This window comes from Haematobia irritans, chromosome 5 (genome assembly GCF_050003625.1).
Source record: "Haematobia irritans isolate KBUSLIRL chromosome 5, ASM5000362v1, whole genome shotgun sequence".
Taxonomy (NCBI): domain Eukaryota; kingdom Metazoa; phylum Arthropoda; class Insecta; order Diptera; family Muscidae; genus Haematobia; species Haematobia irritans.
In genome coordinates this window covers 2449701-2464949 of record NC_134401.1, presented here as the reverse complement: position 1 = coordinate 2464949, position 15249 = coordinate 2449701, and the positions used below count along the sequence as shown (strand labels likewise).

Sequence of the window (15249 nt, the reverse complement as noted above, 5' to 3'; positions counted from 1 at the left end):
TTTACGGTATCAGTCAATTGGTTTATTTGTTTTTGGGTCTTCGTGTTTATCAGTATTTGTCTGTTTACGGAGTCAATTAGTTCCTGTTGTCGAAATTTTTGATTTTCGAAGTCATCAAAATCCGGGGTTCCAGCAATTACTTTAAGTGCTGTTCCCAGGATGTTAATACTTCTGGCCTGTCTATGGTGGACTTCTAGAGATTTTAGCAGGGTTTCTATGCGCATTGTGTCGGAGTTAAGTATTTCTACCATGTGCGATGAGGGGAAATGTTTCGTTAGTTGTTTTGTTTCGTCCGCAATGTACGAGTAGGTGGTCAAATTTGATGTGCGTCCTACGAAATCAAAGTCGCTCCAAACAACCACGTCACCATCCTCGATTGGTATATAGTCATTGCCAGTAAAGTCAATCAGTTTCGAAGCCATTGGTCTAATGAGTACTAGTATCCAGATCCTAAAAGAAGTGTATGACAGAAAATAACATTGAGGTAGCTTGAATTTTGAAGTTTATCTCAAATTGTCCTTGTGGACCACCCTCCCCTTTATAAGAACTGTTGTTCCCAGGTCTGCTTCTACTATCTCCTCCGAATACAGAGGAGTAAGTTTGTTTCCCAATCTTTTATTATTTTTGACCAGTACCGATTCGCCCACTTCGAATATTCTATTCTGCCTAGAAGCATTATTTCTATCTAGCGACGACTGTTGTGCTTTTGTAATTTGTTCCCTCACTTCCTCCCTGACATCGGGTGAAGCGGAGTGAATGACGTCTATTGGTCTTCTGTTCGTCACAGAGTGGATCGTCCTGTTATATTTTATAGTCGCCAGTAAGATAAGGTCGGTAGTGTCACTTGTCTTTCCTTCTAACTTCAAACATCTCGCAATTTCAGACAGAGTGCTATGGAAGCGCTCAACCTGTCCGTTAGAAGTGCTATGGAGGGGAGGAGCATTCGCAATTTCAACACCAAATTGGTCTCGTAATAAGGATTTGATAGTTTCAGATTTTAGTGATGGTTCATTATCATAGTAGATATTCTTTGTGTCCGGAAAAAAATTCATTAATTGCATAATTGGATCTTTTAAATCTAAAATAGTGCGTGATGGTATTGGTTGAACTACGGCAAACTTAGAAAATTTATCGACACAGGTCAAGAAGTACTTCTTGTCTGTAGAAAAAATATCAATATGTAGCATCTCGCCCACATGATGTGGCAACGGTGTTGCTCCCATTTCTTGTCTTATAGGGTGCCTATTGTATTTGGCTCTTGTGCAGATTTTGCAATTGGCAACTATTTCATTCGTTAATTTAACCATCTTCGGGAAATAGTAATCGGCGAGAATTTGCTTTACGTTCTCCTGAGCCGCTCTGTGGGCTCGGTTGTGTTCAATGACGACTATCTCCCTTTGTTCGTCTTTATTGAAAATGTCTTGAACCATGTTCTTACAGTGCCAAAATTTAGTGGAAGGGAAATAACTTACTAATTGATGTTGGATACAGGCTAGCGTCGGCAAATCGCAATGTATTGCATTTACAGCGCTTGGGTTTACCGCAAGTTTAACTTCATCGATCAGAGTGTTACGATCAGTAAAGTCGATGATATGACGAGTCTTTTCTGAGAAAATGATGAAATTACGACGTGAAGGGTGGATTGACTCATGTAAAACTATTTGGTTTCTAAAACAATTGACTGGTTTCTCGGTGGATTCAATTGTCTGAGTTAAGGATATTTCGCTATGTATCGTAGCAATATCCGAGAAGGGTGCCTCTTCGGTGACGTGGCAGCGTTGGGAACAAGGAACATTAATGGCACATGCCGGTTTTGCCATCAGAGTATGAATATTATGACGTGAGAGCGCATCTGCCACATAATTTTCCTTACCTGGTTTGTGGAAGATTTTCGCATTGTGTTCGTCTACAAATGCCATCCAACGTTTAATCTTAGCGTTTGGGTTTCTGTCAGAAACGGAAAACGTAAGAGGTTGGTGGTCGGTATAAATGTTAAGCTTTCTCACGCCGTACAAATAATTTCTTAGCTTCTGAAGAGCCCAAACAATAGCCAACAACTCACGCTCGTTCGTTGCGTAGTTTAGTTCTCTGTCTTTCAATGTCCTTGATATCATCGTTATTGGCTTACCGCCTTGGGAAAGAACCGCACCTAAACCCATTGCGGACGCGTCCGTTGTTAGGTCGAATGGCTTCTTAAAGTCTGGATAAAGTAACATGACCTCTTCAGAGGCCAAAATCTCCTTCAGTTTCTCGAAGGTCTGAAGCTGTTTCTCATTGAAGTTTACCTTTATTTTCTTGGATTGGGATGCGCTAACCTTTCCGTTTTCTCCCTTAAGGATATCGGTTAGTGGTTTTGCTATTGATGCGAAATCCTTAATGAAGCACCTATAGTAGCTTGCCAATCCTAAAAATGACCTAACATTAAAAAGTGTTGTGGGTTGGTCGTAGTTACGGATAGCTTCAACTTTTTCCGGACTTGTTTTTATTCCTCCTCTGGTTACAACGAACCCAAGGTATTCTACACTTTCTTTGAAAAAGTGTGATTTTTCTCGAGAAATTCTCATGTTAGCTTCATACAGTCTTTCTAACACCCATGCGATGTGCTTGACGTGGTCTTCTTCGTTCTCAGAGAAAATAATAACGTCGTCCACATAAACATAGCACATTTTTCCAATCTGCTCTCTCAACACGTCGTCTATGGCCCTCTGAAAGATGCTGGGGGCATTTTTCAGCCCAAAAGGGAGCCGACAAAATTCATATTTCCCGTTTCCAACTGAGAAAGCCGTTTTTTCCCTGTCTCGCTCAGCAAGTGTGATCTGGTGGAAGCCTGACTTGAGGTCGAGTGTTGAGAAAAATCTTGCTTTACCAAGATTTGAAAGAATTGCCGTAATTTCTGGGATGGGGTATTTGTCGTCGATAGTTATATTGTTTAATTTTCTGAAATCTATCACGAGACGTTTTTTCGCATTTCCATGCTCGTCCTTCCCTTTTTTGTCAACAACCCAAATGGGGTTATTGTATGGGGATCTAGATGGTCTTATCACGCCATTTTTTTGCAGGTCTTTTATTTCTTTATTGACAAAGTCCGCTACGCCCATGGGGTAAGGGTATAGCTTAGAGTACACTGGTTCGTCGGTATTGGTGCGTATGGTGGCAATAATGTTAGTATTGTAGGGCAGTGATTCATTGGGGTTTGCAAAAACTCCCGATAATTTCCTAATCACTTCCCTAAATTTCGCAGATACTACTGGAGGCACTTCAATGTCCTCAATTTTTGTGAAGTTTACATTTGCGCATGCAAGGAATAGAAGCTTTTCTACTCCAGATTTTGTTCTTATTTCTTTATTCTTAAAATCTAATGTTGCACTTGTTTGTGTTAACAAATCAAGGCCGATTATACCATCGAACGTTGAGAGCGATGGGAGAATAAAAAAGTAGCTATTAGTGTCGAAAACATTAGCGACACACTTTTCTTTAATGGTAGTGAAACCATGAATGGATTTCACTACAAAAGCACGATCTACTGGGACGACGTTTTTTAAACCTTTTATAGGTTTTATGTAATTTTTCGAAGCCCCAGTGTCTATTAATAATTTGATTGTCCTCCCTGCTATACTTCTTTCTATGTATGGTAGCAGGGAGCCATTCCTAAAAAATTTATATGGTCATAATCATCTGTAGTATCGGCATCAACGTCATTTACTTCCGTTTCTGCCAATTCGTCATACTCCTGCTCCGTCTGAGGAGCTTCCTGTGAAATCATATTGATTCTCTGTTGTTTGGGTCCGGTAAATCTAGTCGTACCGCTATGTGGCCTTTTAAATGCCGGTGTATTTGATTGATCATAATGTTGGCTCTGTGAAGTGCCGGTATTATTTAGTTGGTACCTTGTTGTTTGCCTAAAGCGTGACGAATCGTCCACTTCCATTGGTTCGATTGTATCACGTCTTTGGTCATTTTTATTACCAGATTCTTGTCTTCTAGTAAAATGGGGATTTTTATTCCGCGCCCCAGTTGCTGGTTGAGGATCACTTCGCTGTCTTTCTTTGTCCTCACGGGACTTGGCGAAATTTATCGCAAATAGATATCTTTCACGATTTGCTTCGACCTCCTGGGCCAATGCAAGGGCTGATGGCAGGTCGCTTGGCTGAGCTGCGAAGAGTACGTTACTCAATTCTTTTTTTGTGCCCGAAATAAATACGCGTAGAGCATCTAACCTGTATTTGGCATTGAACTCTGATGCGGTTCTCGCATCGTACGTCATTATGGTCTTATTTGTAAGCAGAGTCAGTTTTTTCTCTACCTCGTCATAGAATTGCAGGAGTGTCATGCTCCCTTGGCGAAGTGTAGAGAGTTCTTGTTCGATGAGGTAAATGGGACGTTTGTCCGCATAAGTGAAGTCAAGTCGGGCAATTATTGCCTTGAAATTAAGGACTGTGTTGAAGGAGGACAATACCATGTCTGCCGGACCTTTTATTTTATTACGAATAATTGCCACTGCCTGATAATGTTTAGAGCTTCCCTCAAATTTCTCGAATATTTTATAGGCCGTATGCGCCGCTTGGCGCCACGAAACGTATGATTCGTGTTTACCTTCAAAATCAGGTAGTGATTTTACTATGTCAAGGGATTCGTCACACTGACGTCCTGGAAGGATTTCTATTTCCCTATACGATTCGACCTCAGGGGCTTTGGTTGAAAGACTATTGAACTTTTTATTAATTTCGTCTAACTGTTTTTCAAATGTCTCCTTTTGAACACTTAAAGCTGCTGTGATAGCAGTATCGATGAGCACACGTAAATGTTCTGCAGTCGCTGTCATTGTTTTATTTTCGTCTGTTTTTCTGTCCACTGGAATTCTATTGAATTGGTCAATCAAATTGTCGAGTTCTTGATTTATATTTGGTTCATTCATTTGCTATATGAGTTCAAGCTTTGTTCGTTTCAGTCACCCTTTACAATTATAATTACGATTTTTTATTTATATTTAGAAACGTTTTAATAATAAAATAAAAAAAAAATCTTTTGTTTTTTTTTTTTTTAAGAAAATCAATAATATTAAACTAAGCTTACAGTTTATTAATCATGGTTTCTGTTGCTGGTGTTGATGAATTGTTTCTGTTGCTGATGTTACTTTTGCCTTCCTTCCTTCCTTTGTTAAACCTTCTCACTGCTGATGTTGCTGACGTTACTTTTGCCTTCCTTCCTTCTCGCTGCCCAGGCTATTTCGAAGCCTGGTGACTTTAAATTTTTCTTCACACACTAGCTTTGTTGTTTGTCTAGTTCTTCTTCACCCACTAGCTTTGTTGTTTGTCTATAATTTGGATTGCTTGTTTCTTTTCTTTTTTTTAATATTTTTTGTGAATAATTCTTTTTTATTTTATTTCACGTTGAGCACCAAATGTTTGTCTATAATTTGGATTAATTGTTTTTTCTCTTTTTTTTTTTAAATTTTTTGTGAATAATTCTTTTCTATTTTATTTCACTTTGAGCACCAGTTGTTTGTCTATAATTTGGATTGTTTTTTCTTTTTTTTTTTTTTATTATTTTTTGTAAATAATTCTTTTCTATTTTATTTCACGTTGAGCGCCAGTTAATTAATATCCTATTTACTGAATATTAATAAAAAGAGTTTGTTTTTTATTTCGGTACCTGATTACCAGACGTACCATTTATTTTCAGTTCCGTAAGTAAACTAAACTTTAAACAATTACCAAGAACTTAAAGCTACCTATCGTTAGTGTTTGTTGCCTGTGCCCATAAGTTGGTATTCGCTGACACTGCGCCTCGTGCGTGGTGTTAAGTTTCCCGGTATCTTCGCTTAGGCTGGGAAACGTTTGTTTGCTGACACTACTGTCTGGCAAGAAATGCTGTGGTTGATCATTCGCTGAGGTGTTAATTCATTTTGGTAACACAATGATATTATTAGGGTGGATCGTTATTTTACAAAAGTGACTAAGCACTCGAAACTGTGTTAACTTATATATACTTTATGGGGTCTTAGAGCAATATTCCTATGGTGGAGGGTATAAAAATGAGTTTTACAAAAATTGATTTAAAAGAACATCCTGTGTAGTTAAAATAAATAACATCTTTGGGAGGAAGTTATTTTAAAGTTATGCCTTTATAACAGCTTGTGTGACCACATGACGTTTCCTAACTATGGGGCCACTAGAGGTGTGCACGTGACACGAAATTGTCGTGACTCACGAACATTTTCGTGATTCGTGCGTGAGTCGTGAGTCACGCTCATGAAAACAGCGTGAGTGTGCGTGAGCGTGATTAACAAACCAAAATGTCGTGCGTGAGCGTGAGTCACGAAAATAATATCTTCGTGAGTGTGTGTGAGTAAAGAATTACACTCACGAAAATATTCCTGCTCTCCAACATAAAACGCTTAAGAGTTAAATTCAATTACAATTTTAGTGACACCTGGGATGTTAAGAGTTTAATAACACTCTCGATTTTAATAATGCTCATGTTTTCAGACACTTCGGTAAGGTAAATTAATCATAAAATTATTCGTGAGTCACGATATATGTCGTGAGTCACGATATTTTTCGTGAGTCACGGTATTTTTCGTGAGTCACGACGTTTTCGTGCGTGAGTGTGCGTGAGCACAAATTTTCTTTTCGTGAGTGTGCGTGAGCGTGAGTCCTACCAAAAAATATCGTGCGTGAGTGTGCGTGAGTATGATTTTTCAGTCGTGAGTGTGCGTGAGCGTGAGTAAACTATTACTCACGTGCACACCTCTAGGGGCCACATTGACGAGGTCCATTCGAAAGTTATTAGCATCGTTGATTTTCATAAGATTCTACGGTCGAAATTTCAGAATTAATTAAATAGATTCGGAATTAAATATCGGGTTTTAATAAGCTTGTCCAGGTGACCCGCAGACGACTAACACGAAGGATAAAGTGATGGTTTTGGTTTAGTTTAAGAAGGGATCTCTATGCAATATTGACGATGTAACTCTCCACCCTAACTTTCCAAGATAATGATAAATATTGCGTTCATATTGATTAATTTGTACATGCGCGCAGAGAAGGAATATGTTCAAATGTCACTATTCAAAAATAAGTAATTTTATTTCGGTAGTCCAATACATTATTTACATCTCTAAACAATGATTTCCTTTCTAATTATGCCATAAATCATTTTTAATATGATTAACACAATTTCTCTTCGTTTTTTACCTGGGTTATAGTTCCTTTTCCCAAGATTCACTTGCAATTTTAGGGGAACTGTCTCCTCCTTTGTTTTTGTTTGAAGATAGAAGCTTTTGGATTTTCATAAAACGTACATATTTGAAAATCAAATCGTAAAGGAAAATTCAATCAGCATTTGGCATTTTCGTTAAAGACCCACTTGGTGAAATTGTGATACTTTAAATTTTCATTTGTTGACAACATCTTGCAAAAGTGAGTCTAAAGTTCTTGTCCATCACCACAATCTGAGTGGCTGTAGAAAAGTTTAAATAAAACAAAAAACTAAATTGTCTTTGATATTCCTTTTGATTTCTTTTATATGATTTCGTTTATATAGCCATTTTCGTTATAGCATCCACATTGTTGTTGTTGTCTATCAATTTTTGCTATTCTTCAGACACACACAGCTTTTGTTGTTGTGGATAATTCTTTTGAAAAAAGTAATGCCAAATTTACTTTTTAAGTGGCGATATGGCATCGTTTGTTGCTTTCGTTATCGCTGGCTCTTCACTTAAGTGTTGCTATTCAATTTCGATAGATTGCATTTTTGGTACGTTTTTACATCGCTTTCAAATGCTCTTATTTTCATTTATTTCGTAGAAATTTTATGAACAATTTTGCTTTTATTTCTTTTTTTTTTTGTTTTCTACTCTTTGATGGCTTTATAGGGAGGAGGCACTTGTGTTGATTTTTTATGGTAAAATGTCCTTGTCTAGTTTTGAATTAGAATGTACAGGAGGTGTAGTTGAAAAGGTTTTGGTCCTTTTGGTTTAGTTTGAAAGGCACTTGTGAAAATACGAAAACCACAAAATAACATCAAAAACGATAAGCTGGGAAATAGGCAGAGTTGTATAAATTTTTTTTGTTTAATTTATGCAAAAGCCTATGTCTAAAATTAATCTCTATTTGATTCAAAATTTTCCAAATCTAGGTTTTCCATCTCATTGCTGATTCCATTTGCCCAAACAAATTCTCTTGACTAAAATAATATTACACAACCCGATTCATATCAGTGTAGTATTAATAATATTAATTAATGTGGAAAATTGCATGTTTCCGTAGAGTGTAAATAGATTTTCATTACTTTAATATCTAGATAATAGCAAAAATTATAACAAAATCGTTTAAAAGTAAAGGGTGTACATTAGAGTGGAATGATTAACTAATGTTAAAGAAATGGATCGAAAATTCGGAAGGGAAACTCGAAACTAAAACATCACAACGCAGTATGATGAAAGTAGTAAGTAAAACCGGCGTATTGGAATCTCTACACTGAAAAAAGCATGCCCGGTTCTAAAGATTTTGTATTTACTTTAAACATTTTGGTATTGATTTCGAGCCAAAGAAGCGGAGAATACAAGTAAGGATACTTTTAAGATACAATTCTCCGTTAAATTTGGGTTTTGTGTACTTGCTTCTTGGAAGCAAATTTTAAATTTTCGCTTTTTCAGCTTTTTTCTTCATGTGCTATTAAAGTCCTTTAAAAACGAGTTAATGACAACATTATTTTCCAAATTAGGACTCGACTTCCAGTAGAAATTATGCTATGTTACAAGTAAAAAAGTCTTTAAAATAAAATGTTGAAAAACATGTCCTATATTTGAACGATTTTTTGCTTTGTAGTCAAGATGCAAAAAGGCAACAAATTTAAAGACAATTTCATTAAGATTAAAGAATTTTTCTGAATTATTAAAGTCAAGTTGACGTTAGCCCAAACATTTTTTCTTTTTTGTTATGAAACCCATTTTTAAGTGAAATCACTAATTAATAATTATAAAGACAATACGACTTCATTGAAAAGTTGATCGACTTTTGGACAAAGAAAAAAACTTTATATTAGAGAAATGCGTCTTCTATGCTAAGCAAAATTTGCATTCGTATTTTAAAGACATGAAATCTTTGGCCTCACGACAATATTTGTTTTATTGTAGGCTTTGCTGTGGACAATTTTCAGAAATATAAATATCGGATTACAGTAATGACATGTTGGTTTACGGATCATAAGAGGAACCAAGATTAGGTTCGGTTGTAGAGGATGACAATTCTTGGATCGAATTGATGTCCATTTAGTTCACTCTAGGTCCATTGTGATTCCTCAAGGAGCCAAGATTTGAGTCATAAAAAGGAGCAAAATTAGGAAAAAATAGATGCAGGACTAAAATGCCTCAAGCGTGAAGTCCAATGGATTTAGTTCGGGAGATTTTTGAGGCGGTAGAAATTAAGGCGTTCTGAGTTGACAAGTGCTGAGTGCGATGGTGCCGAGTTCTGTTGGAATGTATATTGCCGACATTTTTGTTGGTCCAGGGCTTCACCATTGTCTTTGGGACATTTTCCCTAAAATATTCGGCATTTATTTTGACTCCATGATCAAGCGGAGAGCGACCATTTAGATTTATTTTCATTTAAATGCTGGATGCAGCCAAATGTAACAGGTTGGCTGATAAGTCCCCGGTCTAACAAAGAAAAACACTTTTTTTTTGCCAAAATTCTTTTTATTATTCAACATAGTTCCCTTCAAGAGCGATACAACGATTATAACGACCTTCCAATTTTTTTGATACCATTTTGGTAGTACTCCTTCGGTTTTGCCTCAAAATAGGCCTCAGTTTCGGCGATCACCTCTTCATTGCAGCCAAATTTTTTCCCTGCGAGCATCCTTTTGAGGTCTGAGAACAAGAAAAAGCCGCTGGGGGCCAGATCTGGTGAATACGGGGGGTGGGGAAGCAATTCGAAGCCTAATTCATGAATTTTTGCCATCGTTCTCAATGACTTGTGGCACGGTGCGTAGTCTTGGTGGAACAACACTTTTTTCTTCTTCATATGGGGCCGTTTTGCCGCGATTTCGACCTTCAAGCGCTCCAATAACACCATATTCCCTTCTCAAGATAATCGATAAAAATTATTCCATGCGCATCCCAAAAAACAGAGGCCATTACTTTGTGCCAGCGGACTTTTGAGTCTTTCCACGCTTCGGAGACGGTTCACCGGTCGCTGTCCACTCAGCCGACTGTCGATTGGACTCAGGAGTGTAGTGATGGAGCCATGTTTCATCCATTGTCACATATCGACGGAAAAACTCGGGTGTATTACGAGTTAACAGCTGCAAACACCGCTCAGAATCAGCAACACGTTGTTGTTTTTGGTCAAATGTGAGCTCGCGCGGCACCCATTTTGCACAGAGCTTCAGCATATCCAAATATTGATGAATGATATGACCAACACGTTCCTTTGATATCTTTAAGGCCTCTGCTATCTCGATCAACTTCATTTTACGGTCATTCAAAATCATTTTGTTGATTTATTTGATGTTTTCGTCGGTAACCACCTCTTTCGGGCGTCCACTGCGTTCACCGTCCTCCGTGCTCATTTCACCACCCTTGAATTTTGCATACCAATCAATTATTGTTGATTTCCCTGGGGCAGAGTCCGGAAACTCATTATCTAGCCAAGTTTTTGCTTCCACCGTATTGTTTCCCTTCAGAAAACAGTATCTTATCAAAACACGAAATTCCTTTTTTTTCCCACTTTTTTCACAATAACAAAAGTTGCTTCACAAAAGACGCTCTATCTCACAAACTAAATGACTTACAGACGTCAAATTTTGACACGAATCATTTGAAGGCTGGTACTATATAAAAATAATATGCATTTAGCGACGCCATCTATGTGTCAGACCGGGGACTTCTCAGCCAACCTGTTAAAGCAATCACACTACCGCGCTGGTATTCCATCTCGAGTAACTTTATTTCTGAATGCAATAGATCAAATTTCTTTTCTAAGCTTGTAAACTATAAAATGAACTGTCACTGGGATAAATCCGTTAGCTTTCAGACGAACGATTTAGAAATAATAGGAACATGAAGTTGATTCACTCTGTAATTTCTGGATTCTCACAAAACTCCAAAACAGTTTTAGAAGGTGGCCAAAAAACGTATTAATCTGAGAAATTCGTTCTGCTAATCCTCTCATAGGTTAGGTTAGGTCAACCTCACTTAGACTATTCAGTCCATTGTGATGCCACAGGTGGATAACTTCTCTATTACTATAGAATCGGGCTGGACTCATTGATATATCTTATATAGTGAGTTTGCCTTGTCCCTCATGGGAAGATGGTCGAATATATCTAAGGAAATATCGAGTGCATTTTTTTTGGGAAACCGGGCTTTGATGAAACCCCTACCGATTTAAAATTTTTATTTCATAGCAAATTTATCCACCTTATGGTCCCTTCATTTCACATGAATAATTCTATTGTTTTAACTTTTTGTCATTGTAAAACATTTAGCAACTTTTATCAGTGTTAGCCTTTTTTATGGGAATTCGGTTGTCATGCATACATGTAACTCGTTTTGCTACCCAAAGTGACAGAAAAAAGGCATCCATTTCATCGCCAACTTTATTTATGCAATATTATACAGTTTTCGTTTTTGTTGTTGTTAATGTTTTGCATTTTGTTTTCTGTTAGTAATGGGAAATGTTTTCAATGTAGTTGAGAAAATTATTGTTGTTTAGAAACTTCAATTAAAATTGATTTTGTTACTTTAGTAAATAAATTTGACTAACAACTAGTTAGTAAACAATAAAACTTTCAAAAAAAATTGCAAATAAAATATATTTATCATTGAAATTTTGCATAGTTAATAGAGGGAGTAGTGGGTTTAAATCGATATTAAATAATGCAATTTTTGATCTTCGCATGTTCCTGTTCATTGTCGTAATGTTAAAGTAATATCACTGAACTTTACTATTTGAGCATGTTTAATTTTATCCTTTGATTGACATAAATGCTGCCACCTGAATTTTTCACTATCCACAACAATCTAACATTGATATATACCCACCACATTCACTTGGAACCCCTATTTCCCTAAATAAATTTACCTCTTTGTTTGAATTTATCAAACATCATTTATCGTAAGCAAACACATGGTGCTATCTGTACTTAAAGCAAATGTGTCCATAGCAGGTAGAATTGTAGATATTGGGTGAATAGCTCAAAACATCCTTATTGATTTTCCATATGTGCATTATCTTTTGTGTATACGTTACGGTAATTAGTGCTACCTAGATTTTAATGTAAGGAATTTCCAGGATATGTGTTCTCATGTTAGTTTTATGGCATGATAAAATGAAGTAGTGTGGTACTAGGTTAAGAAATAGTTTGTAAGATAGCAAGTAAGAAAGAAATATTTAAAATAAAAGGAGTGTATTCATCAACCTCAACGAAGACGGAGGCATTTTCATTCATTTTTGGTCCTTCGAACCTTTCTTAAGAAAGAATGAACCAGCGAAAGGTGTTCTACATCAAAGAGTAGAATTAAGCAGAAAAAGAAATCCTGCTACGAAGAAAACGTTGGAAGAACGAACGAGGAAAAAGACGAAGACGAGAGTAACGAAAAGGACATGATCTAACAAGCCGAAGAAAACAACGGAGGAGAACGAGATTACGACGAAGTGAAAACCCAAACTACGTGGGATAAAAGGAACGAATTTTCAACGAAAATGGGAATGAAACTAAGCGAATAAAGCATAGGACGAGAAGAGCATACCAGAAGTAATAGATCGAAGAGACGAGCGAAAGAAAACACGACGACAAGAAGTACTTGCGAAAACAGATTTAAGAGTAGAGGCATACCGCGACGAATGAGCATCGAATTTAATTATGCTGAATAAAGTATTAAAAGAAATGGGAAGCAGTAAAATGATGTCGCTCGAAAATGCGTTTAATGTAAATCTGGCCGCATTGAATTCTATGATGAAACAGGGGCAGAACGTAAGAGATAAATACTATTTACAAAAAAAGTACGAGAGGTTGGAAGATCAGATGAGGAGGCTCCGTGACATTCATACGGAAATGGTGAAAGAAGGAGAGGTCAACGATTTTACGGAAGACCAATGGGAGCAAGCAGTCTCTGATTTGAATGAGGAGCAGGAAAGAATAATGGAAACATCCATAGCTTTAGAATCAACGGAGAAGAAGACCATCAAGTTGGAAAAAATAAGAATTCCGGAGTTTAGTGGACGCCTGGAAGACTGGAATACATTCTATGGGCTATTCCGGGCTCTGATACACGAAGATGAGAATTCATCTGATCAGGAGAAGATGTTTCGGTTAAAAACTGCATTGAAAGGAGACGCATTGCAACTGATCCGAAACATGCCGTTGTCTAGTACCGGATACAAAACAGCGTTAGAAACTTTGCAACAAAGGTACGACAACAAACGGAACCTTTTCAACCATTATTTGGACAAGCTTATAGATCAACCGAACATAAATTCGTCATCAACTGCCAGTATTAAGCAACTACTGGATGCATCGATTGAGTGCATTGAAGGCATCAAAGCGATGAATTTGAAATTAGAAGATGCGTATCCGATTCTTGCGCATATGATATTACGAAAATTGGATGTGGAAACACGTCTGCAATACGAGCAGACAATACAAAAATCTACGGAAATTCAGGACATTGGTGACATTCTGAAATTCATGCAGCAACGATACCAAATATTGGAATCAGTATGGACAACAGATGAGAGAAGAAAATCACTGAAGCAATTCAGGTTTAAACCAGCGACAGCTACTGAGTACGATAACAAATTGAAGTGCGGTTATTGTAGGAAGGCAGGACATAAAACGTACCAATGCAGAGAATATGCCACTTTAAGGGTTCAGGAGAGAATAGAATGGGTAAATAAGAACGAGATATGCCGTAATTGCTTGGTTCACAAAGCCACAAGAAGATGTAGGAGCAAAATAAGTTGCTATACATGCAAAGGGCTACACCACACAAGTCTACATATTAATAAATCCGAGACTTTTGAAGATAGCAGCGAAACGACTTTGACAACATTGAATGAAGCACATCACGTTTTAATAGCAACCGCACAGATCCGTGTAAAATCGAATCAGAACGGATTCATAACTTTGAGAGCGTTGATCGATCCCTGCGCGCAAACCTCATTAATCAGTGAGGAATCCGTAAACATTCTGCAACTCCCAAAACTAAAAACCGATGTAACTCTACAGGGACTTGGGGGAGTAATAGTCGGCAAAGCGAAATCTAAAGTCAATATTGATGTCAAACCACGGTTCATGAGTGACTATGTTTTGAACATGGAAGCAATGGTGTTTCCTAAACTGGCTTCCCTACAACAAGATCCCACGTGTGAGTACGATATTGATAATTGGGATAACATTACTCTTGCAGATCCAGACTTTGCGTCATCAGACAGAATAGATGTGTTGTTTGGGAGTGACATCTATCATGAAATAGTTCAACAAGGTATTCTCAAAACAGATAAACTGCTGGCGCAGGAAACGAAGCTAGGATGGATATTATCTGGATCCATTTCCGCAAACGATAGGAGTGATGAAAAAATTGTAACCACTACTACGATAAAAAGAGATAAAAAATTCGAAGGTATTACAGAAAACGAAAACGTGGTAACGGACAACGTTTGTGTGGAGAACTACTCATCAACTAAAACGAATGACCATCACTTTGTAAGACCTATATTCAAGAACCATATTAAATGGGAAGGCTCAAATCAAAGAGCAAGGACACGACTCCTGAATATAAGGAAGAAGTGATGCAACAACACTGAACTCAAAGAAGAATACGATCCTTTTATAGATGACACATTTTTCACACCACTTATCCTAAAAGATTCTTGGAAAGCGATCCACATTTCATTTTGGGGCCGCGCAGAATGTTTGAATTTATCAAACATCATTTATCGTAAGCAAACACATGGTGCTATCTGTACTTAAAGCAAATGTGTCCATAGCAGGTAGAATTGTAGATATTGGGTGAATAGCTCAAAACATCCTTATTGATTTTCCATATGTGCATTATCTTTTGTGTATACGTTACGGTAATTAGTGCTACCTAGATTTTAATGTAAGGAATTTCCAGGATATGTGTTCTCATGTTAGTTTTATGGCATGATAAAATGAAGTAGTGTGGTACTAGGTTAAGAAATAGTTTGTAAGATAGCAAGTAAGAAAGAAATATTTAAAATAAAAGGAGTGTATTCATCA

The 15249-nt window shown here is 37.2% G+C and overlaps 1 protein-coding gene across 1 annotated transcript; it reads left to right on the top strand.

The window, feature by feature from the left end:
- The first annotated feature begins 12894 nt into the window (after positions 1-12894).
- LOC142237896 (uncharacterized) lies at positions 12895-14799 on the top strand. The gene has a single exon (XM_075309352.1). It carries the CDS (start codon positions 12895-12897, stop codon positions 14797-14799), a length of 1905 nt encoding a protein of 634 aa, XP_075165467.1.
- The last annotated feature ends 450 nt before the right edge of the window (positions 14800-15249 follow it).